At 37.3% G+C, this 25,527-nt stretch overlaps 1 protein-coding gene across 1 annotated transcript; it reads right to left on the minus strand.

Moving 5' to 3' along the window:
• Positions 1–2,279: 2,279 nt before the first annotated feature.
• On the minus strand, positions 2,280–25,350 carry LOC116249833 (endoribonuclease Dicer homolog 3a-like). Its single transcript, XM_031623128.2, has 26 exons — positions 25,246–25,350; positions 24,976–25,146; positions 24,600–24,780; positions 24,385–24,498; positions 22,525–22,659; positions 21,934–22,003; positions 18,513–18,577; positions 18,291–18,419; positions 18,082–18,219; positions 16,226–16,352; positions 14,851–14,953; positions 14,573–14,765; positions 14,325–14,485; positions 12,080–12,295; positions 11,694–11,956; positions 8,796–9,070; positions 8,147–8,655; positions 7,974–8,068; positions 7,323–7,558; positions 6,998–7,207; positions 6,344–6,820; positions 5,475–5,753; positions 4,854–5,180; positions 4,609–4,765; positions 2,704–2,815; positions 2,280–2,623 (listed from the first exon to the last, which is right to left on the minus strand). Exons 2-26 carry the CDS (start codon positions 25,098–25,100, stop codon positions 2,467–2,469), a joined length of 4,854 nt encoding a protein of 1,617 aa, XP_031478988.1. The 5' UTR covers positions 25,101–25,146; positions 25,246–25,350; the 3' UTR covers positions 2,280–2,466.
• Between the last annotated feature and the right edge of the window lie 177 nt (positions 25,351–25,527).

Consider the following 25,527-nt stretch of genomic DNA (forward strand, 5'->3'; position numbering starts at 1 on the left):
GCCCGCCCCTATGAACCTTCTGGCTGGGTTAGTGTTCCATATGTGGAGAAGGACAGCCATGTCCAATCCTTGGGCGAGTTCGCAGTTACAAGGTATAACGAGCAGACGAAGGCTTACCTCAAGTTCATTAAGGTAACAGAAGCACACGTACTTGATCGCGGCACCGAACACTACACATACAAGCTGGAGATCAATGTTGAAGACGGGTACGGCGTCAAGACTTTCAAGAGTGAAGTGTTCCAAGATCTGTCAGCACCTGGCCAGCCCCCCGTCCTCAACTTGGGTTACTTCATGCCCCTGTGATCACACATATATTAATATGATGCTCAGCATGTTATAATATTATTTTTCAGCCATTGTGCTACCCAAATAAGCAGCCCTGTCATGGAATGGTGTTGCATCCAGTTGAATGCAGTAAGGAATAAAATCGTCTTCTTGCTTTATCATAGTACCTGATAGAGGATGAACAGGGACTAATTTTCTTCTACGTTGATTTGATGACTTTGAGACTGCAGTTTATCATCAATTGGAGGATACACTTTTCTTTATATTTCCTTTCATAAAATTATACAAACTACCCAAGAATTTTTTTAGCTGTCACGAAACTGTGATGTTTGAACCCACTAGAGGTGCAAGCCTGCACAAGTAGCTGCAGATCCAAAAAGGGGCTAATTTCGCCAAGTCCACATAGATTCTAGCTTCAGCTGGCTTCGCAAGCCTTGCATAACAAAGCCAAGATCAAAACTCCTTTGTTGAGAATTGCCCACGAAATTGCAGAGCACAGATTCAGGATCAAAACACTCGTTTTCCCATCAACAACAACAATCTCAAAGGGTTCTTCATCATCCATGTCAATATTCGGTTCCCCGCTCACCATTTCTACCCGGGATCTTCCAGCCGACGGTTTTCCCGGCTGATTCCGGCCATCAGACGGACAGTACAAATCTCCCCGGAGAATAGCAACCGACCCTCGCCAAGAGAGTCGACGTTCATCGCCAAGGAGGAAGTAAGTTTTTTTTTTTCTTAACTTGATCAATCTAAGGGAAGCTTACAAGAGGATGAAACAGGGCACTACAATCACATTTGCCTCAAAAATTCAGTAGAACTGAGTACCCAAAGTGTATCCAAGCACCCATTTTGGACACGAATAAGGCGACGTAGGTAGAGCTAAGAGAGAATTCACATCTGAAACGAGGTTTCGAGAAGCCATCGTGGTATAAACACACGCAGATAATGCGAACAAGCGAGACCAAGGAAACTAGTTGACAAGGTGGGAGAAATTCTTGCAACAAAGTTAACCACTTCCTGCTTACATAATTGCCAAGTCACATTAGATTCTTTACCACTGAACTCGGAACAAGATTGCAGCATTAGGTTCACGAATTTAAGATCCGTTTCTCCCAGCCACACCTTCAGTAGCATTTGAACACAAAATCGATGAGAATTGGCCAATGCCAATCCAATAGATAACTTCCTTGTGGGCGCTATGCCCACGAGGGGGAAGAATGGAGATCAGGTGCAGGAGCAGAGGGACGGAGAAAAAAAAAACAGGAGTTGCCTCGTCGACATTTTCACTGGGTGATCTTGTCATTGAGACTAAAAACAGCACCGTCGTCTACCTCCGTGAGTGAGGATGGTGTTGTGAGTAATTGATTAAAAGTTCCAATAAAGCATCTGCTGGGAGATAGTTCACCACTTTTATTTCAAGTTTATGGCCTCATTGCTGGCCTTCAAAACTTGAGGATCGATCCATTGTAGGCGCAAAATATCAGCACCTATTTGTATTTTTTTTTAAATTCTTCTAATAGTAAAATATGAAACAGTTCTAAAATATGATGGGCCCAAAGTCTGAACATATAGAGATTAGTGTTGCTTTTCGTCAAACAGTTCAACTATTTTGAACTGTTTTACGGTTATTATTCTTTAATAAAAAGATACCACAAATTATTGCTTTTCGTCAAACAGTTCAACTATTTTGAACTGTTTTACGGTTATTATTCTTTAATAAAAAGATACCACAAATTAAGCCATACAAGAAAGAAAAAGGTTTATAAATTGTAGTTCAATTAACTAAGAAGAACCTGAATTGATGAGCACTGGTAATGACAGGTATTCACGCGCCAGCATCCAGAAATGCTCTTCTATAAAAATATTAAAATGTTTTGTATGCCTTGTTCTTTGCTTTTGTCAAAGCAATACAACAACTATACAACACGATTAAACTTTTATTCCTTCTCATCCAGATATATTTTTTTTTGCTGCATAAAGAATATGTGCAACCACCTTTTTGGGCATACACATCTCATCTCAAAAGTTTCGCAAGAATGAGGTCATCATGTCGGACCTCAGCATCAATAATTTCCCATGCATAAACTAGATGCCACGTTAAACTTAGCCTATTCTTGGAAGTAACCAGATCAAAAGATCTAAAGTTACAGGAAATTACTGATCAGGTGATTCAGAAGTTCAACATTCTTCAATGATGCATTTACCCAGTTCTCCAAGTTTGTATAGTAGAGCAAGCGCAGCAGAATCCATTGAGCTCTTTTTATCGGCTTTCTCCGCCCCTTCCACTTCAACAGCATCAGAATCAGGCAGATGCAAGATCACCTTTGAAATGAACCTACACGCGGTAAATCAGATATGTAAAGCAAGCAAAAAATGTTTAGTTACCATCAAAGGAACAGTGATGACTTTACAGACCTTAGTCCAGAAGCTCTAGGTTCAAAGGTGGGCCTGACCCAACTCATATCTTTGCAGAGCTGGAAAAGGCTAGTTCTTGGTCCCCCCCTCTTCATATCTATGGACACTTTTGCTGCAATTGGCAAACACGAACTTATCAGAGACAAATATATCCGTCAGCCATGCTATTTAACAACGTCTAGCTTCTAGCTTCTTGTTTGGGTATCAGCAAATGTATAAAAAATCAGTAGCCAATAACAACATAAGAGCTCTTCCCTTGCGACAATGATATTCTTGCTGTCAACAGTGTTGGCCATACAAAAAGTAGGTTCAAATAATGAATAACAGAGAATTCCAAGTTTCTAAAGTGGGATAAAGTTCAAGGCTTCAAATAATCAAAAATAAGGGAAAAGGGATCAGTGGTAGAGGGAGAGGTTTGAACTAATAATGAAGAACAAGGCGTTGGTGGCAATGGGAGAATCTATAGTTGATACTTGAAATCATGAGAGTGACTGGTTGTGGACAGTAATGGTAAGAGGAGGAAAATCAGGCATTTGCAGAACAGAAAAAAATGACGACTGGCCACGAGCAGTGGACATTGGTAACAACAAGATGGAGGACAACAGGGCTATAGGACGAAGATATTCCACTCCCTTTCTTTTGACCCGAGTGTCCCTTGGCTTATCTTAATTTAGCTCCTTACACATACCAGTTAGTAGTAAGATGGTTCAGGAAGCTACCAAAACCATGCTATCATGCCAGCAGCATGACCAAATGAATGTTGAGAAAATAAGAGGAAAATGTTGTTTAGATGTTCTATTGAAATGTGACAATTACCACAAAGCTTTCAACTATCAATAAGTGATCATCGTTGCTCCTAACTAAATTCACCCTTGGCAGAGAAATGAAAACAGAACTTTGTGGCATTTAGTGTAGGATTAGCCACCAACGGGGATGGAGAAAGATTTGAGTCTTGAGGAATATGGAGATTGCAGCAATGGGAAGATGAATTGACATCTCATCTATCATAATAATTATGTTCAAGGTGATACGAAATACAATGACAGAAGCATCTTTATGTGCATGACATTATATCTATCGAACACATGATAAAAGTACAGAAATAACATGGTCAAGGAATGGCTGGAAAGAGATGAATTCGGTTCCTGTAAAAGCAAGAATTTCCCAAGAGGACCAAAATACCCTTACTCACTCTGAAAATGAGGAACGACCTCCTAGGAGGCTAGCCTGGCTAGGACATCAAGAATGCAACGTGCTCATCCCATACATAGGGGTAGGGTATCATAAGGAAAGTCGTTCCAAGGTTTTTATTAGTGAGGTCTTTCTCAGGTATTAAAAGTTTGCTTGTTTGGGACTAAACTTAAAAATCAAATGAATTTAAAAATAAAAAAATCATGCAAACGTTAAGCTTTCTACTATTTTCTTACAAAAACATTGATAAAATTCAAAATAGTCAATAAAATGCCAAAAGAAACCTCAGAAATTAAAATATATTGGAGAACCTTTTCTAAATACAAAAAAATGAGATACATCGCAATATTTTCATTTTGGTGTTATGTTTCCAAAATGAAGTGATTTTTTTTTCATTTTTCCTTATTTTCCCGTTTTTAACTCGAATTAAAAAAAAACACCGTGATATTATGCCGATGGGTTAAGGACAGATCACTGGTAAAAGTTATGTGCATAATTTCACCTCCAAAAATATTAATAATCACATGAACCAGACAGCTGCATAGAAAAGCATTCAATCGCTTATGCTATTATATAAGAAGGAAGGCCTAAGCTATCCTAAGAAAAAGGATTTCGTAACTTTTTAGTAGGAAGCATGCCCCAAAACAACAGCAGAAGATTATTGCCAGAATGCTTTGCAGCGGGATTCTTTCCTAAAAGAGAAAAGGTGCTTACAGACAGTTGGATCCTGTAATCTGGTAGAGCTGTGTTTACTGTGATGCCCTTCAACGGGAGATAGACCCTTTGTTTGTTCTTGTGAACATGGTAAAATGTCTTGAACCCTTTCAGATTTCCCTCTCCAAACGCTTCGTTTATGTGAAATGCCCTTTCTCTGACATCAAAGATAAATAATGTCAATGAAACGAAACGTTGATAAGTTCTGAAACCTATATAAGGAGGAAAAGAGAAAACGCTGCAACCTCCATCTGGTCTAACAAAACGAGAGCAGCCTGTTCCAATGCAGTGTTTTTAAGTTTGTCAGACCCCTCTGCAGTCAACTGACCATCCTTCAGTTGTACAGAAAGCTTTGCAATGGTCTGGTCTCCCTCCTTCCTAAACTCTGTGCCTAGAGGACATCCTGCCTCGCCACATATTTCTCCTAACTCCCGTAGAGGATGCAATTGCAGGTCGTCAGGTGTTGGAAAGGGGGAAAGAAGATGTTTAAACACTCTCCAGACTTCTCCAAGATTAAGCTTGCTGTCAATTAAGATTGCACCGGCAATGCTTTCAACTAAATCTCCCAGCACCTAGATTAAATGAAAAGATAAGCCACAGCATAGGTTCTACAAGAAAATATTACAAAAAAGGAAACAAACAAATATAAATTACCTGACACTAGCATGCCAATCTTGAAAAAGGCTAGTGAAACAAGAATTAAAATAAAACAAAGAAAGAAAAACGACAGCATAAAAGAAAATATTAGAAAGAAAGACATGAAGAAATACAAATACCAGACAATAGCATGCAAATTTTGAAAAACACTAATGAAGCAAGACCTAAATAAAATAAAGAAAGAAAATGGGAGCAGGAGACATGCTTACTTTTGGCCCTTTCGTTTTACTATAGGTAGGAAGGGGCGCATCCTCTGGGAAGCTCTTCAAAAATTTCACATAGTCTCTGATCTGCGTCAGAAGCAAGTCGGAACCATGCAGTAAATGCTTCTGAAGATTATGCTTGACTGCAGCTTGAGCAAACTTTTCATTGTTCACGGATGCTGAACGTAAATCAGTCAATTCCCCTTGATCGATGTCTTTATGGCTTTCAAAGAGATGCCACGTGATCAAAAGATCCAACACAGAATCACCAAGAAACTCAAGTCGCTGAAATTTTACAAGAAGATTAAGATGTTAAATTGAAAGTCCTAAAGTAATATCCAGTGAATAGTATATTAAATTTCATATCACAAAGGAAAGGAAGATAACTAGATAAGATGTGCTATGAGAGCTCTGCCCCTAGGGCTCTCATGCTGGGTGATAGCAAAGCTGCTTCATGTGCATGACAACCTTAACTCTGGGATAGCAGCATAATACAAGGAACAAAAATGTTTACAGTAAGTCCCCTTCCAATAACTCGTAAGCAGCAACATGCACATGGAGAGCGAGAGCTAGAGAGAGAGAGAGAGGGACAGAGACAGAGAGACGAAGGGAGAAGAACAGAGAGAAAGAGAGAGACATCCCCATTACAAAACAAGCAAAAAAATTTCACGCACTGCTGCTGTGGGTATCAAGAGATTGGATTTGGATAACCTAAACCCTCAGGAGATTAAATTCACGAACATATCGAATGCAGCCAAAAAGGCGAAATTTCAGGACCATTAACACCCCTGGCTACATCCAGCGACATTATAAGGACTACATCTCCACCAACGTTTATCTAAAATATGACCAATACGGTAAATCACCCTTAATACCTGATAGCAACAGCCCGAGCTTGCTTCTTGCTGAGATGCATGAGTGATAGCTTCCAATAAAAGACCTTTATTCAAGAATTTGTATCCAAGCTTTGACTCCAAAGAAGCAATATTTTTATCCTCTATGGCAGAACTAAATTCTGATGCCTTCCTAATGGCTTCCTCAACCAAAGCTTGATCATGTTCACAATCAATACCAACCCATGTCATGAACAAGCATGCAGCTTCCAGACCACCGCTCACATAATATGCTCCTATCAGTGCCTCCAGACAGTCTGATACTGTTTTCGAGCACAACCACCTATGCCCAAGATCACAAGCAACACCAATTTTAATTGCACTATTCTCAACATCGGTAGGATGTGTCAGTGGAACTTCACGAGAATCGACGCCACATTTACAAGGAACAGGGCGCCAGGTACGTTCACCAGGGGCAAGCCAACGATCAGGATCGAATGGAGCATCTCGAATATAATTCTGCACATGAGCACACAAGAATATTTAAACATGCAAAAATGACAGCATAGAAGGAAGAGGACAGGCGGTAATCTCCCGTCAGAAAATATAAAAAAACAGTTTACTAAAAGTCTGAAACCACTATCGAGGAAATACCAAGATCCATCATATATCTACCAAGGGCGTCATGAAAGCTACCTGCAACTTGCGAGTGGTGGCCAGTCTATGAAGAGTTGCATTGCATACAGCTGATGATCTAAGAGAAGATAAGTGCCCTTCATGTTTTCTTGGATATTTCAAAAAAAGGTTGCAGCTCACAACATATTTTAAGACAGAATCCCCAAGCAATTCCAAGCGCTCCAGGGAGAAATCTTCAGCACACCTTCTAGTTGTTAGAGCCTCTAAAATCTGAACCCAATAATATGTACTGAATGTTAAATCATCAAAGATCATGATTCATGTTCTTAACATATGCTGAATAGCTATAAAGAAGCGCAAATTAACTAGTGTTACAGAAAATTACCAAATCTACAGGAATCTGATGACCATCGGGACGAAAACAAATTGCTCTTCGAAGCTGAGATGCCAACATCTTTGACTCCATTCTGTGGACTAGTGAAGGCAATAAGTAAAATGACTTCAATATGTCCTTTGACACATCGAGTCTAATTAAAAGTTCTGGAGGCATATATACATAGCCTTGCTGCTCTTTAGCTGGGCTGACAGAATCTGATTCGCCATTACTATTGAGAGAACCATCTGCATGTAAGCAACAAACAAATGAAACAACTTATTAAAAAGAGGCAATAAACCAACATAATTCAAGCCATGGCAACGAAGGGGTGGAGGCAGTGCTACCTGATCCTCCCCCCTAACTAGACCCCCATCAGCTAGAAAAGCCCAATTACATTGGATGCATCATGATTCGCAACTTCCCACTTTTTGTATGCATTTAACAGATAATGTGTGCATACTATGCCATACTATGTTTATGTGTGTGTGACTAGTTATGTATATGCGGCCACATACAAATTTTTTCTTGCTCCAGCTATGAGCAAATGAGGGAGTTATTCCAGTGTTTCATGTTTTTCACTCTGGTGCCTTCTATGCCCTGAAAAAGTTACGGCAGCATAAAATAATAAATACATATCCATTAATTGATATACAAATGTACCTTCCTGGCCTCGATTTGAAAGAAGATTATGTGCTTTATGGCATTGTTTTAGCCACAACAGAGGCTGGGTCTTGTAATGAAGGTTAATCCCATACCTAGAGCAAAAGTACTTAAAGTAAGCAAAAATAGTAAATTTGCATAAGCACCAGGACAAAGTGAAACATATCACCTACTTTTTCTTGAAGTAATCTGTATAGGTATTATAACTTGGTTTCGCTGAATCGTAGGATCCATCAAATGGACTATCGGCTGTTGCATCATTCACCAACTCAGCGACGTAATAAAATCGTCCAGTATGGATGGCAAAAACGATCATATCTTTAAGGTCATGAAAACCATAAGAACCATCAACCAAATGAATTTTTTCTGGTTTCTTGTCATCCTGTCTTTGTATTCCTTCCTTGTGGAAATTATTCAGACCCATTGGTAAATGGTTAGCCTTCAGAAATTCAGCTACTGAGAAACAACTATCAATAGTTTTCCAATCAATACATGGGCTTTCTGTGGATTGTGAAGATTCTTGAGACATGGGCAAGAGCATGTACATATTTGTAGAAGGCCAGAATGCTGTGTTGTCCATTGCCAATATCTTTTCCCGTACTCCAGAAGATTTTGTTATATGATATAACTTCCCAAGAACACCATTAAAGAACAGTTCATGAAAACTTTTTGACTTCATCAACTGACATGACAAAGGAAATTCAATCAAATAATAAAGTATACAATTTAACAGGAAGAAGAAGGAGAAGAAGAAGAAGAATAAGGTGAACGAAACCCTAGATCATTATAAATAACATTCTTTTCAGAAGGCTTGACAAGCACCTGATCCATGTCCAAGTGGACCTGCCCACATGGAGAAGCATGTGCCTTGACCACTTTGTTATTATGTAAAAACAGATCCATCTCTGAACGTGCAACATCCTCATCTAATTCCTCTTTCATTAAGAAAATGAATGGTGGATAGTTCTCCTCAATGATGTTACAAGAGAAGAATAAACTATAAGCTTGTAAAGTAATAGAACCAAGCACATTTGCCCAAGTTCCAGATAAAGCATCTGCAGTGGCTGACCCGTGTAGTTCTTTCCTCCTTGTAGTGCCTACAGTGACAACAGAAATAAAAAGGACAGCCTTATCATGCTCAGGGTTAAAAGTCTTGAAATGCAACACATGAACCCATGGTCACCAGCCTATATTCAGTCAGCGTGTTCAACATGGACATTTGCAAATATATTCGTTAAACTACATCAGCAGTTTGTGGAATTTGGTTGTGTAACAATAAAAGCTACTCAGCCAACTTATGCTAAGAGTTTCCTCATTAGAAAAGAAAAATAATAACCTAAAATGGACAATATGATTGTAAAAATGCAAAAAAAATAACCAAAGAATTGCATATTGTGCAACATTACAAGGAGAAGAAAACACAAGAAAGTGTCATATGTGGGGACCCATGCATGATTTGACGATCAAGACCAACTCAAAGTCCACTTGCACATATTGATCTAATCAGAAGCTTAAGCAAATATGCTGAATAGGAATTTCATGAGATGCATGGAGTAAATCGGTCAAATAAATGGTTTGCCTAATAAAAGCATATTATCATTGCAAATGTGAAATCGAGTCTCAGGTCAATAAGTAAATTTATTACAAGTGCAGCCTTTACTTGAGTTCAAAACTGATATCCAGCCAACCAGCATTCAGGTTTAAAAGTCACTTCATGGACGGACTTCACAACAACTATGAGCCTACTAGAAGTCTAGAACCATAAAGAAAGTGGTAAATTACATTATAATACATGTCATGCCAACAACTCCCATTTCCTTCCTTATAACTTGCTTTCTTCCTTTTTGGTGTTTGTCAGAAGTAGCCATCTTAAGCTTCAGTCAGTAGCTCAATCTCAATCAAGAAATCCTCACAGAGAGCTATAAGCTTGCTTCAAACTTGATACAATATTACAATGTCTTTGTATAACAAGACAAAGCCGATAAGTGATTTTGAGATTCCATTCATTCGAAACACATTTCTGCTAATAAGTGACCACGTGTTTCTGGTGCATTGCAACTTTAGACCCTTTTTTCTCTCCATTGCTTACATGTAGAACACATTTATTGTCAAATTTGTTTTTTCTAATGTACAATAGAGTGAGGGTTTGCACAGCAAATAATTTAAATTAAAATTAGAATCAAGTTTTAATCATATAGTGTCTTTTAATTCATTTAGAAGTGTGATATCACGGTAGATTCTTATCCTATTGCACATCCTATTTTGTTATAAAAGGAACCACACTACAGCTATGCTGCATGGACATTTCAAAAACGATGAAGTGTCGATGTCCAGCCTTATCTGACACCGACACGCCTTGACACGAGTGGGACACACCAATTTTTGAATATAAAGTGTCCAAAAAGTGGACACGCATGTCGCCCCTTTTCCTTCTCTTTTCTTTTCCCTTTCCTCTTGCCCTTTTCTTTCCTTTTCCTTTTCAGTTAACCTTTCATCTTCCTTCCTTCCTCTTTTTTTTTTATTTCCCCTTCATTTACCTCCCTTTTTTGTTGCGAGTCTCCAAGTACACCTCTCTTGTCTCGCTTTCTCTCTCCCTCTCTCTCTCTCTCTCTCTCTCTCTCTCCTCTGCAATTTTAGAAGGACATTATCTTTTTCTTTTTTCCTTTGAAAAGGAAGAGTTCCATTTTCTTTAAAAAGAAAGAGAAGGATCCTTAGGTCGTCCTTTAAAAGGATGGCAGAGGTCTGTCCTTTAACTTAAAAAAAAAAAAAAGTTTATTTTATTTAACTACATTTCAAATTAGCTAAACTAACCTCGATATAACTATATAAGACATGTATACAAACACAGACCAATAAAGTCATTAAACAATAATTTATTATATAACAGATTTTAGATGAATTTTTTTATATAATGTTATTTTTCCTCTCCCTCCCTATTTCTCTCACACACACATATCTGTGTCCATGCAACATAGCACACCAGGCAATCTCCCACACCAGCAATCCTGCCCCTACAGATCCTTCTGCTATCCAGGTCATTGTAACATCGTGTCAAGTGTAGTTGTCAAAGTTGAAAGCATGATACTTGTTAGTCAAAGCCCTAAAATCTAGTTGGGACTAATCTGTTTGACTCAATTAACTAAAATGACATGAAGAGGTATCAAGCATATATTGTGTGTCCTCAAAATCACATATGTACTGTATATAATTAGTAGATACTGTAAGTTTTCATACAACATAAGTGTATATATAAATATGTATATATTTACAACAAATAAATGTATATATACAGTTAAACATGGCAAAAGGGAAAAACACAAAATGCACAATTAAAAAAGGAAGAAAACATCTGACAAAGAACTATCTTTTTATAGTAAGCACCAAAAACACTTAACCAGTAGTTAGTTCCCATTAGTCAAAAACTAGTCATCAAAAGCTAATTCCTGGTGCGCTGAATGCCAGCAACTAGCCTGACCAGTCGTCTATTCAGACCAACCAACCAGTGTTTTGACACCAAAGAAGTTGAGAATCTTGAGATATTGGTGCTTCCAATAAGGCTAAGTTTGGCGATCATGGTGATCATGGTGGTGGCCTTCACCATAGTGGTGTGCACTAGTCAAATGATGGCTACGTGGCAGCATCAGTGGTGAAATCAGTGATGAGAACATTCAAGTGAAGCGATTGAAAAGGTAATTGCTACCAGTTGTCACAATCTCCTACCTGCCCCGGGTGCTGAATTTAGTTCTTTTGCCAATGTATGAACTGGCAACTGTTCACTGAGAGGAAGCAAATGATCATCTAATGCTTTCATTTCATGCAACTTCTTGCATGCTTCTAGGCACACAAGTTTCTTTGCGTGCTGGTTACTCTTGGCAGGAGGACCCTTCAGATGTCGAAATGCAGCATTGGGAGGCAAGGTCAAGGTGCATTCAGAAAAACCACCAGATAGTTCATAACGAAAATCAGGCTTTGGATGGAAATACCTGAAGTCAGCAGTAGTAGTCACCAGAGTCCCAGTTAATAGAAGCACCAGACAATTCAGAGTAAATAAAAGATAAATTTTCATAAATAAAAGTTAAATTTTCAAATTGGGAAAAGGAACTTACTTGTCTCCAGGAAGCTTCTGACAATAACTAAAAATGAGACTAACACTTGAATCAGGAGTTACTGTTGCACCTGTGGATGAAACTGTATAAAGAGGTGCATCATCTTTGGGGGATAACTTTGGAACCGTTGTTTTGTCTCTACTTGAGGTTGCATCCTGCATTGCCCTTTCGCTTCTAAAAATTTCAAATAGCAAATCTTTGTGCTCTTCATTACCCCTGACAACTTCTAAATGTCAATATTATGCCTTCTATGACTGAAACTGAATACTTGATACATGAAACATATCCACAAACCAATCACAGAAACTGGCAATCTGGGCTTACATAGGCCTCTAATATCTGTAATTGCACAGAAATACCGGGAATGTGGTTATCTCTTTTAGAGAACCTCACTTATGGACTAACTTGCGAAAGAGATAGAGAGAAGAAAGTTGTTACGGTTAGAGAGATCCCCACTCGACATAATCCCCAGCACAAGCCCTTTAATTGTTCAAGAATCCCAATCCCTTATTTATCCATATAAGAATCAAGATCCCTTAGTTGAATTACATTAGGTGTGTGTCACAACATTCTCCAATAAAGGATTCATCCAGGAGACCATTTGATCACACAAAGACGCATCAAACCATCACCCAGTGATGATTCTAGACAAGCAAGCAGTTGATTGGGTCTCAGCTTGAAATCTTGTGGTTACCAATTGAGTGACTAATCACTCTCCTAAGGTTCTGTCACTGTCCAAAACGTCACTCGCTCAGAAAAATGAACCTTAGAACCTGGCCTATCTATTACATATATATATATATATATATATATATATATATATATATATATATATATATATAGAGAGAGAGAGAGAGAGAGAGAGAGACACACACACACACACACATATGAAATCCTCCAGCCATCCAGACCTCCGTCCAACTATGGCCCCCCAATGCATGGCATCAGACATGATTAAATACACTGCAATGTGCTGTGAGAGGCTGAAGGATTTCTCTGTCCAAATCAGAGAGAGAAATCCAAGGATCCTGCACATATGTGTGTGTCTGTGTGTGTGTGTGTGTGTGTGTGTGTGTGTGTGTGTGTGTGTGTGTGTTGTAAGCCATCAAATGTAAAAGTTCACTTGTTCATTTTTCTTTTTTAACTTTTCATTAAACCTAACTTCAGTCTATTTTTTAGTTAGCTTTATTTTAATCTACATCCAGACTCTATCTTGTATTATTCCCTTTCTCCCTCCCTTAAACGTGAAGCTTTCAGTATGTTTATAATATATTTCTGTGAGCGCATATATACATATATATGTATAATATCCGACCAGTATATTTTGTATTATTCTCTCTCTCTATCTCTCTGTTTCACAAACATGAAACTCTCAGTATGGTATCTATTTTTTTTTTTTGTGTGTGTGTGTGTGTGTTTCTTTGTTCTGCATTTATGCAGTCTTTGCACTTTGTATTTTTATATTTTGATTTATGTGTGTGTGTGCGTATGCAAAAGCACATGTATATATAACAGATGCTTATTCACATATGCTGGATATTCTGTGTATACAACAAAAACGTCTCTATGTTCATGTATTTTTATATTCTCCGTGTGTGCCTGTGTGTGCGTGTATAGGTGTCCACTTTAAACAGTGTGTCTGTGAAGTTTTATTAATATTATTAATAAACTGACATGGACCAACTCAAATCGACTAGCCCAGACTAGTCTTTTTAGGGTTTGACAGTCCTTAGTCTGGCTTCTGATGTTGATTGTCGACAACCAAGAATCTGATCCAACAGGAGTGGACTGCTTCCAAGAACATTAGAACCTGATGTTTCTGTTCATGCTGCACCCAGAACAGGTACCTCTAAGTGTAATAAGATTCTAAGAACAAGTATTTTGTTTTCTGATGCAACATTTCTTACTCTGGCACAATTATATTTGTTTTCTGATGCAACATTTCTTATTCTGGCACAATTATGCCAAGTGTACCACCAAAATAGAGACACTTATGGCACTTTGAGTCAGATTGTCTGAACTAAAGTCTTACTAAACTTATACACATGCCATATATTACATCCCAGAACACAAAAGTCAAATTCCTTTAGGTCCAGAGCCTTCTCTCATGCTACAAGGAAGAAGCAGAGCTGCAGAAGGTTTATGCTTTAGCAAGTAGCATAAGCCAAAGAGTTAGTTACTTCACCCAATCCCTACTTGCTAAAATGACAGGAGACAAAAAAAGAAAAGAAATGAAAAATCAAACCTTTCAAGCATGAGGACATATAGAGAATCAGCATATCTTGCACGACCACGTGACTGTATGTAGCTTCGAACAGATTTTGGCAAGTCAAACCGTATCACACAGGAGCAATTATGCACATCAATGCCTTCCTCAGCCACATCAGTAGTCAGCAACAGGTTCACCTATATAAAGGTCAGAACTTTATCTTCTTGAAGGTAAAAAAGGTAAATACTAAATAGTTGCAAAAATGATGAAAAGTGATAGCTTACTTTTCCTTCACGAAAAGAATCCATAATCATTTTCTGCCTCTTAGCTGTCAGTCCATTAACAGCAGAGGTATTTCCAGTCATGTAGTCACAAGATAGATGGGACAATAACTTGAGTTTTTTTATCAACCAACAGATCACTTTCGCTGTAATAATTCTCTCAACAAATATCATGCAGAGGACTTGCTTTTGGTTCCTATATCACATAAGAGTATAAGGAGAGCAAATTATAAATTCATACAATAGGCAGTGAGTGCATCTTCCAATGAACTGCTCCTTACCTAAGTGCGTTGACCGAGTTCACAAGTTCACATAGCTTAGGAGAAATGAAATTCATATATACTGGATCCAAATGGGCTTCTGTTTCCAGTAGATCACAGACTTCTGAGACAGATCAAATAAATTTTCATTAATAACCACCTCTCCATGTAGCAACAGAACTAAATCCACATTATGTGACAGTACCACTGACAAGCTTATCATATGATTCACTTCTAATATTTCTCACATAGTTCTGAATAATCAGATATGAGGTGAAAATTTAACAAGATGAAATGGTTCCCACAATTTCATAGGGGATAGGAACCACCTTTGCCACTTCTCTATCAAATTTCTAAATTCGAGACAAAAAAAAATCCCTAGATCATGGTGATTATCTTTGTGCACATATGCAATCCAGTTCTTAGCCTGGGGAGCTAAAAATTGAGTTTTCTCACATGTTCATGTGAATTATCACATCATGCCTGAGAATTTGCACAGTTTAACACATTTCTTTACTAAATAATCAATGATAAACACAGTCAATGGCTTAGGTCACTGATACTTTTGACTTCCTAACCAGGGATTTAACTATGATGCAACCTAAGGAACATATTTCTCTTTACATACAATCATGTACATTTTTATAGAGAAGTTGGTTGGTGGGCCTTAGGCCCTTAAGAGTTTAAAATAAAGATCGAATGCAGTAGGTCTATCTACAAGCAGCCTGAAAAAGTCATCATTTTAAATGCTGAGTTTCTGGTTTTTTTCTATATTTTATTTGTATAATCTACAATATTTAGCATAAATCGTGGTATTAACTATCAACTGTGACATTTACAACCTTAAAAATATAGAATCTCAAACTAAATCATAACCCTAAAAAAATTTATTTCTCTCTCTCTCTCTCTCTCTCTCTCCATATATATATATATATATATATATATATATATATATATATATTATGTGAAGGTGTGTGTGTATATATAGCGTAAATCATGGTATCAACTGTGACATTTACAAACTTAAATTCAAATCAACCAGCCATAGAATGTGGCCAGATAGTTCTTTTTGTTTTTTTTGTTAAATTTAATGTTGTTAAAAACCATCACAAAAGGTGCACTCCGCTGCTAAAAGTCATGCCATTTCCAATGCACCTTTTTCAATGGAATTTAGCGGCACAAAATTTTAAAAAAGTCACTAAAGTCGCATTAGCCATGGTTTATGTCCAGGGATGGTTTATAGTGACTTTAGCGATGGATTTTTAAATTTTAACCATCTGATAACAATCCAGCATGAAGCAGCATCCACTTTTCCTATGTGTGTGTGTGTGTGTGTGTGTACATGCACATGCACACTCTCACATATAAAAAAATATATATGCACCAGAAGACATACCAGCTGATAAGTACCCTTTAAAAATCTGTAATGCCTCCTTCAAATAATTACTCAAAAGAACATGTGGAGAAGCATTTTCTTCGATGTCCAGTGCAACTCCATCCCTTTGCATACACACCTTAACAGCCTTCATGTAATTCCACAAGGAATGAGCATATGGAATCGTACAAGGAATTATGTAATGAAAACAAATTGACATATTAGTTTCCACCAAATCACAAACATGTACACTATTAAAGATGTGGACATAACTGAGAAGCAGAGACATAAAATAACTTAGAAAGTGCACAAAAGTTATCAGGGAAAAGGCTAAGGTGTAGAATCTTATGAAGTTTTCCACAGAAATACCATAAAAGAATGAGCATAAAGCCAGATTTTTAACATACAGCATCCCACTGCCATGCAAGACCAACATGACGCACCTTTCAAACTATGGGTATGCATCACATGGGACAAACTCATATGGAATACATCAGACAATACAAATGCTCCCATAGCACAACTTTCCTCATTGGTATGTCTTGTGGATATGAAGATACCAGCAAGCAATGAATAGATCTTCTCACTAATTTGCATCACAGGACAGCCATGCTTAACGACCACTTACCAGTTGCTAATCAGATGAGCCACTCCACTAATTAGTGTCACCTCTATTTCAGAATATCATATCTAATGATTTTAGGTTTCAAAGAAGATTGAAAATGACCAGAAAATTTTACCACCATATCCTGACAGAAACCTGTAAACGAAGATGGCAGTTCCAAATTGGTTCTAGGATCAATATATGTCATTTAGGATTCATGTATCAACTTTAAACTCCACCACATAAAAGGCACGCAAGTGATAAATGCAAAAAGTTGATCATAGAAAGGAAGATAAGTGATCTCCTCGGACAGATAGTCTAAGGCCTCGATTACCTCAGTCTTGAACTAGTCCAAGAGGCCATTTAATTGCCTAAAACCCACTAATCAAGTGCGTCCAACATTCACTTTGGGGATCACCACTTTTACTTGTGCCCTTTGCAGGCAATCTCAGATCAACCATGCAATGGACGTGCTTCTGCATGGGCCAGAGCACCTCATTTCTTCAGGGGCATGGCAACTCTGGTTCAACAAATTGATTCCCATGCATTTTGGGCTGCAGTGCTTGTTCAATCACCCACTTGTTGAGTCTCTTTTTGTAATCCCCCCATCCTTTGTAGCATTCCATGCAAGGAAGTCAAGGAGTTAATAGTGCTGAGTACTGGCTTTTATGATTGGAACCAAATTAGGTAGGTTACAATTTGTCTTCTTGCTGCTCAAACAAAGCCGTAAACAGGCTTCCCTACAACTGTGGCCCTTCAAAAGTGTATTCTAATTCTTTTATCATGTGACTTTTCCATGAAATTAGTAATTTAATTTTAAACAAAAAAGATCATAAAGAAGTTGCAATCCTCGTGATGGAGTAGGAAGAGAAATATCACCATGTGTCATGCATTTCAAAGACAATGCCATGTCTCTAATAGAAGTCGAACGAAAGTGTAAGAGAAACTGCTAAGTGAACAAGAGTATCAAACCTTGGCTTGTGGAGCTTGTGAAGGTTTTGACAAGCATTACTAATTTTTCATTACATGGAAATTAAGTGGAAAACAAAGAGACATTGAACAACATAAAAATGATTGACATTATAACCAATGCAGAAGATTTAGACAGTAAATCCGTAAATCCGTAAATCCGTAAATCAAAGATAGCATTTTCTACTACATGATTTATCCTTTATCATGACCCACAAGCACATTCTAGACATAACCCTGGATGGCAAATCTTGCAATTGCACAATCTCTAAAGAAAAATATATGCACAAGCGCATATGCATACCTCATAAGCACATAATATGCCCAGATTTTCCAGGCAGTATAAAATTTTCCCGTGAAAACTAGAGAGTTTAGCTCTCAGACTTTTCTCCAGAAACTGCTTTTGTGTTGGATTCTCCATTGCTGCTGCAGTTGTGTCGAACTGTTTAAGAAAAAAGATCAGTAAAGAAGGAAGCAAATCAAGAATGTGGAGCCTGAAGAAGCAAGATTCACCTTTGTCCACAAAGAGTCCAGCTGTCCTTTGAGGTCCACATTGACAAACCATGAACTGTAATACCTTTTAATTTCTATAGCCATAGGGACATGCACTTCTAGATCATTTCTGTCTTCCAAAGTAAAAACCTAGACAATGAAATGATACAAGTGAAGGGAAGTTCTAGAGAACTTATAAAAACAAGACATTAAAACAAAGAAAATATAAAAGCTTCAAGCAACCTTAGAATCCAGAATTTCTTCCAACTCAGAAATTTGATATTCACAATCCTCCGCTGATGATACACCTAAAAACAACAGGGTATGGCGTATAACTTCAGACAAAGTCATCATAACATAAAAGAAAATGACAGAACGAAGCAAAACATGTTGCTAGTTGCTACTAAGAAACCAAGGAAATGCAACGACCAATTGTCCTGGAACTTATCCAGTCTGGAAAGTGAAAGGAACAGTCCAGTGTTGTATGTATCATACAATATGGAGGCTTATCTTACGATATGCTTCATATCTATTAGAAAAAAACACCCTTCATTCTTATGCAGAATACTGGAGACCCCTTTTTTAATTTGGGATTTAAGAAGCCCAGTCTCCTCACTTCTAAACACTCCTAGGAGCTGAGTGAAGTAGATATTTTATCAATCTAAAAGAAAAACAAATTCTGCAGCAAAATAGAAAGAGAACAAATTTGAAGGAAGATTATGTGCTTGAGAGATTTAATGTGTTAATGCTTATGACATTATGAGTAGGTTATGTTAAATTGATGAATGTTCGATTCCTATAAGACTATGTTTATGACTGACATGTTTTTATGGAGAACATATTTTTATTGAATTGTTCTGATTTTTCCTAATTATTTTATCTATTTTTATTATTTATTTTGATTTTTTAAATTTAAAAAAATTGTGATACATTACGATACAACATATCTATTGGCCCCACTATGGGTCACAGTATGCACTTCAATTGAAGTAGTCCATCTAAACGAAAGGTAGATAAAGACCAGGAAACATATAAAGTACCACAAAGGCACAGATTCTTGATATTATAGTAAACAATTGAGATTCTAGTAAACAACTTCCCAGCAAGAAATCCCTTTTATTCTCCATAACAAGCACCACAGTTTACTATGTCCAAGACTTGAACCAAGTAGTAACCTTCTGACAGCTTGAACTAAGGTTCTCTATGTTTTACAAAGGTTATATACTGTTAGTTGCAACCATTTTATGAAAAAGAAACCTGATATGGAAACTGTCTGTGTTGAAGCACATCAAGAATGAGTATGACATATTTTGTCAACAACAGAGAAATTTGCTCAAGTATATAAACAATACACTGGCCTATGCAAAAACTAATTTGTGTAAGTGACAAATCTCTATGTACTTGGTACTGTGTGCTATGTGGTTAATATGATTTTATAAGACAAAGCTATTGTCAATCATATAGTAAGAGAACTACTGAATTTAAAAATATTTTAAACTTCATATAATACTGAATATTATCATAATGTGTGTGTTGAAGCAATACAAAGGAAGAAGTAGTTCATAATTACAGAAATAGATAAATCAATCCTAGTTCATAATTCCCGCAGCACATGGAAAGCTACAGATTTTACTGGTGAGATAAAATGAAATCAGTTAATTGTCCATCACGGGGGTAGGCCATATCAGTCAAGGATGACCTATCCACAAGAAGGAAAAAAACCGATATCATCTGCTTGATGAGGATGGACATGAAGAATCATGATAAAGAACCATTATTGTAAATCACAGAAATTGCCAGCAGCTTTACATGTAAGACTCTGATGCAATGAACTGTAACATTGGAGAATAGAGATACTATTGGATTTTAGTACTTAGATGAGTAGTAAATCAAACAAAAGATGAGAACATGGCAAGCAACATAGTTCCATGCAAAAACCTTTTAACAAAAAAAAAATCAGAAATACAGCACAAGCAAGTAAACAAATCAATCATTACTTTCAAAAAATATGTAAATTTGCTGGAAACAATGGTCTTATTCCTATGGTAGCACACTGTTAAACCACTGCCATAAAATCGGTTTTCTCTTAAAAAAACATAAAACAACAGAAAGTAAAGAGGAAAAAAAAAAAAAGGAAATTGGAGAAACGATATTGTAAAGAAAAAAACAACAAAAATAATGTGTTTTTTGCATTTCAGATTAAAAAAAGAAAGAGTTCTCATATATTTTATTTTTTCTGAGATTTCCATAACATATTATTAAATATTTTGAAATCAATGTTTTTGCAATGAAATATAATGAGTAGAAAACTCAAATTCTTACTTTTTCTCTTTTCTATACTTGAGATTTTTCAGAGGAAAAGCAAATTACCCAATTAATACCTGACAAAAACCTCAACGATAAGAAACTGAGAAGAATGGTTACAATAGTGGATTAAACATAAAACCTTCATTTTGAATTCAACAAGGCCTTCAAATCAGTTCATTATTTAGAAACCATAAGATAGCTTTCTCATTTCCATATGGCTCAGGATGCTCATGCAAGCTTGGGCAAGGAGGCAAATAAGAAAAATGTGGGGACCTATCAATGAGTCTAAACTCCATACCTTCTGAACCAAGTTTAAATACATGGAAGGAGAGAACCTATAACAACAAAAGAATGGAAGGAACATCATGACCTTAGTCACATGAGTACTACTGTAGAGGCAGCATACCCGTACTGGTTGGGTAAGACACCAGTACTGGTACTGGTACACTCATGGGTACAGCCTGGGCACCGGTCAAACAGTATCAAATACAATCAGCATACCCCGGACTATATCCATCCATTTAGGACTTGGTCAAATTGATTGAGTCCCTTCCTGTCCAAAATTTAGGGTTTCAATTTTTTTTTTTTTGGCATTCTTATACTTTATTACTCAGTAAAGGCTAGTGCTCTCAAGCTAGACTGAAAATAAAAAACGTTGAACAGTCGAAGTCAACGACATGCCTCTGCAATAAAAAATTAATGTTGTTTCAAATAACAAATGTTATTAATATAAGTTATATAACTCTACATTAGACTTTAACTAATATATTTTGGAGTTATAGTATGTTATTTTCATGTTTTGTTCAATAGTTTCTTCTTTAGAATCTCTAAATTTTGAATAAAAAATGTGTTATTTTGTTTGTTTGAATTCTTATTTTTTTGTTTTATATGTGTGTGTGTGTGTGTGTACGGCCGTACCTTCGTACCCAAGTTTTTTTAAAATAGTCCATACCCATACCGCCACCCATACCCATGTGACATATCTTATGACATAAAAAAGAGAGTAAGAACCAGGCACTATTAGACTGCATCTAACTGCATTCACAATTTCAGACACAAGATTTATAACATGCACCAATTTAACCTTTATCAAAACAACCTCAAGATCATGTTTTCTGATCAAGGGTATTTGATGAACTATGTATGTCAATTCTCTTTCAATAAAATAAGAAACGACTGTACTTTTTTGTGTGTATGCACAAGCATGTTAGCATTCCTATATGTTTGTTAGCATTCCTATATGTTGCTTGCTCAGTTGCTCCAAGTCCAAAAATATTATATCTAGAAAGCTGTTTCATATGAAAATTTCATCTATATATACTGATCTCAGGAAGTAACAATAACAAAGAGAAAGCACCTTTCCTAATGACAGGGGAGGCAGTCATTCCGAACACTTTTGGCTTGTGATCTGTCTTGTGATAATATTCCTATCAAAGTAAGTAAATGTTAGCCACTATATTACATGCATACATAATAGGAAATGCTTTGATCATGATAACTGAAATTTGCAGGACTTCTGAAAACGTTTTGACAAGTCCAACACTGTGGATGCATTCTTCATTGACAACTTGCTAAGAGAAAAGACTGGGACAGTTATTATAAGGAAAAAATTTTTGAGGCTGATTTTCAAATCTTTATGAGAACACATAGCAATAACAAAATCAATATCACATACTCATATCAAATATGACATGTATGTATATATATATATATATATATATATATATATATATTGACAGAGAGAGAGGAGCCAAAATCCTTCAGCCATCCGGATGGTCTGACCTCTCACACATGCAGCCCATGCAATGCATAGGGCTGCATGTGCGAGAGGCTGGACCATCCAGACGACCAGAGAAACTCATGTTTTGTGTGTGTGTGTGTGTGTATATATATATATATATATATATATTTCAGTGTTTGAGATTTTTCCAGACATCAATCAACTTACCAACATTATTCTTGTATATGGATGGTTTCCGGTAGCTCGGTGGCACTCATCAAATATTAACAATCTCACCATGTCAAGTGTTATAAAAGCATTTCTCAAGGAATCCAAAAAGATTTGTGGAGTCATAACCATTACCTGATCCATTCATATCCATAAGATAATCATAAGCCACAGAGTAATAACCATTAGACAATCAATTTATTGCACGATGTAAATAATGGAAACCAAAAGCCTTTTTTGTGAGTGATAAATGTTACCAGAAATTTAATTTGCAAGATATGAAATCATGTAATCATAAACCATTAGCTGATACATACATGATACAACTTACTGTATACTGATAAATCATTAAAAAAAAATACAATTCACATGGCAATATAGATGAACAGCAATTTCTAGATGAAACCAGACCAAACCATTATACATCTTGCAAACAAGAACAAATCACTGTACATCATGCAAAAGTAGGAAAATTTCCAGTCTGCATAACTGTTGAATATGAATCAAATTAAGAAGAATTCTCTGGAAAATTTTCCTGTAATTTTAGTCTTTTGTAATTCATTTGCTATTTACTTTTCAGAGTTATGCATGATAGTGGGGCAAATTTTGTTGCTTACCTTTCTTCAACAGCATCTAATGACTGTTTCATTCAGTTCAGAAAATTACTTGCAGAAACCGATATGTACTGCAAGCTTAATTGATTGTCTCTCTATTTTATCCTCCTGGCAGGCCAAGAACCTATGTCATATGGGTGCGGGGATGATACGGGTGCGGGTATGGACATGGCAATTTTAAAAATTTTTAGATACGTGGATACGGCAAATTTTATATTCTCAAAAATGATAAAATGAAATAAAAAAAGATTAAATTAATAGTTCACTCTTACAATCTCGTAAGAAAGTTTGTTTTATCACAAAAGTGCTCAGTATTTGAAAGGATTGTTCATAGAAATAATTGGATGCATCACAAAAAAATGATAAAGTGAAAAAAAAACACATTAAATTAATAACTTTTATTTTTTGGCGTGTCCCACCCGTGTCCCGTGTCTGGATCCAAGTTTGGAGCGGGTACTTGGGCTAAACTGCCATGTCCGTGTGTCATAGCCAAGAACCCGACAGAATATCTTCCATGCAACTAAAATCAATTTAACTCCTGCTGTCTTTGACCTTGGTGTTTTCGGTATTCGACCAAAGAGACACTACGACGGAAATGAGGCACCACTGAAAGAATGCGCAATCATTTAGTTTGATCTCAGCAAGATGGTGAAAGCACGTGATTTTGCTTTGATTCGTTATGAGGGATCAAGGAAAAGCAGAGATTTCACAGTTGGCGGCAACACTTTGGCCAGCACGTTCTAATTTGCTGGCTTGCTTTGGTATTACTACTTTTATACACAAATTAGAAAGGGTTAATTATGTGCTTTTCTTTTAATGTCTGAATTTTTTGTGACCAAGAAAATCAAACCTGGTTGATCATTTACTGGTTCCTATTGATGACATTTGAGTTTTAAGCATTGTGGGCAGCCAAAAATCATAAACTGTCAAACTCATTCATGAGTTTTCGACCATGGGTCACTAAAGACAGATGCAACTTATTGCAGAAACGTATGAATGCCATTAGCATAGTTATGCTTGCATACGTATGTCTATACTCCAACTCCGGTTCCCAGCATCAATGATTTTGAGATTGAATCGATTGATGTTTTCTGCAACAAAGTGAATTTGAAAAACAATACACCATTATACATAAAGCAACAGCCTCCCCAGGTAAAAAGCAATAGTGGGAACACTGTCGGAATCAAGCATAAGACAAGCGTCTTTTGAATAGAATTTGAAGACAAAAACATCTTAAAACATTGACCTCCTTCTCGCATGCTTCCTTCTGCCAGCAACGAAAATCCCAATCATCCATGCCTTTGGCACCGTAGTATTCCTCCGCCCGCAAATCCGCCTGGGTTTTAATCACCGAGCATTGCTGCATTCCAACGCAAAAGCAGTGTGTCAAACTTGTTTCCCAATGACCCCCCTACCCCCAAAGCGAACGCCAAAAGCGCATAACTCAACACCTCTACCTACCTGGTGAACAAGATGTACAGTTGGTGCCAGGAAAATTATGATACGTTTGTCGCCTTCAGCTCTAAGCTGCCGAGCTATTTCCTTCATGAGCATGATAGCTATCATCGTCTTACCCGCCCCTGTCTCCAGCCAAACAATAGTATTGCGCCGTAATGCGGCTTCATACGCCTCCAGCTGGTAACTGAACCGGACAAGGATAGCAGAAGAATACCAAAACAATCCCGCAAGCACCATCAATGAGATGCGAACAAACAGAACAAATTTCGTGTTAGGCGATCATAAGAAAACCAGCAAAATAAAAAAGATAAAGAGCACAGAAACTTGTAATCAGAAATAATTCAGAAGACAAGCACGCAAGGAAACAAAGGAACCATACCTTCTCATATCAGAATCCTTTAGCTTACTCGTCAGCCAGGAGCCCTCCTTTTTAGCCATTTTTGCCTCCGGCTCCTCTTTCTCATCCAAACACCTTTTGAGACGGTTCCCGTTCATCTCCTCCATGGCTTCAAGTACCTGGAACACTCTGTTCTTCACACGAACCGAGATTCTAGGGCGAGAAAAGGACTGATCTCAGAGAACTGCTTCCCCTCAGAGTTTCGGAGTAATGGAATACGACGTAACGAGCAACGACAGTTGAGATACTTACATCCTTCAGCACCTGCCTTCCAGCACCGTTCGTTTCCGTCTCTTCTATCTCGTCCAAGCTCTTCTCGCGATGGTATAGTTCGGCTCCTCCGTGCTTCAACTCCAAACAGCACCCCTTGCTTCGGTTGAACAAGAACCCGAACCTTGGAGTGAAACAGACGAGTCTCGACGGTATTGATTCCCACTCAGGGCCTCAACGACGAATTTTGGTGATAATTGAGGTTGCTGGAGTGAGACGAGGGGTCTCCGACCGGCCGAGGGAAAAAAACGAAGACAAAGGCGG

The sequence above is a fragment of the Nymphaea colorata genome, chromosome 3, assembly GCF_008831285.2.
Source record: "Nymphaea colorata isolate Beijing-Zhang1983 chromosome 3, ASM883128v2, whole genome shotgun sequence".
NCBI classification, from domain to species: domain Eukaryota; kingdom Viridiplantae; phylum Streptophyta; class Magnoliopsida; order Nymphaeales; family Nymphaeaceae; genus Nymphaea; species Nymphaea colorata.

Bases quoted from the DNA above. Each gene is read 5' to 3' on its own strand.
- LOC116249833 (XM_031623128.2), bottom strand. From the start codon at position 25,100: ATGGAGGAGATGAACGGGAACCGTCTCAAAAGGTGTTTGGATGAGAAA. The intron at 22,660-24,384 runs GTCAATGTTTTA...TGAATGGATCAG, and splicing joins AGGAAGCATGCGAGAAGGAG to GTAATGGTTATGACTCCACA. The intron at 16,353-18,081 runs GTATGCATATGC...AATTACATGAAG, and splicing joins GCATATTATGTGCTTATGAG to GCTGTTAAGGTGTGTATGCA.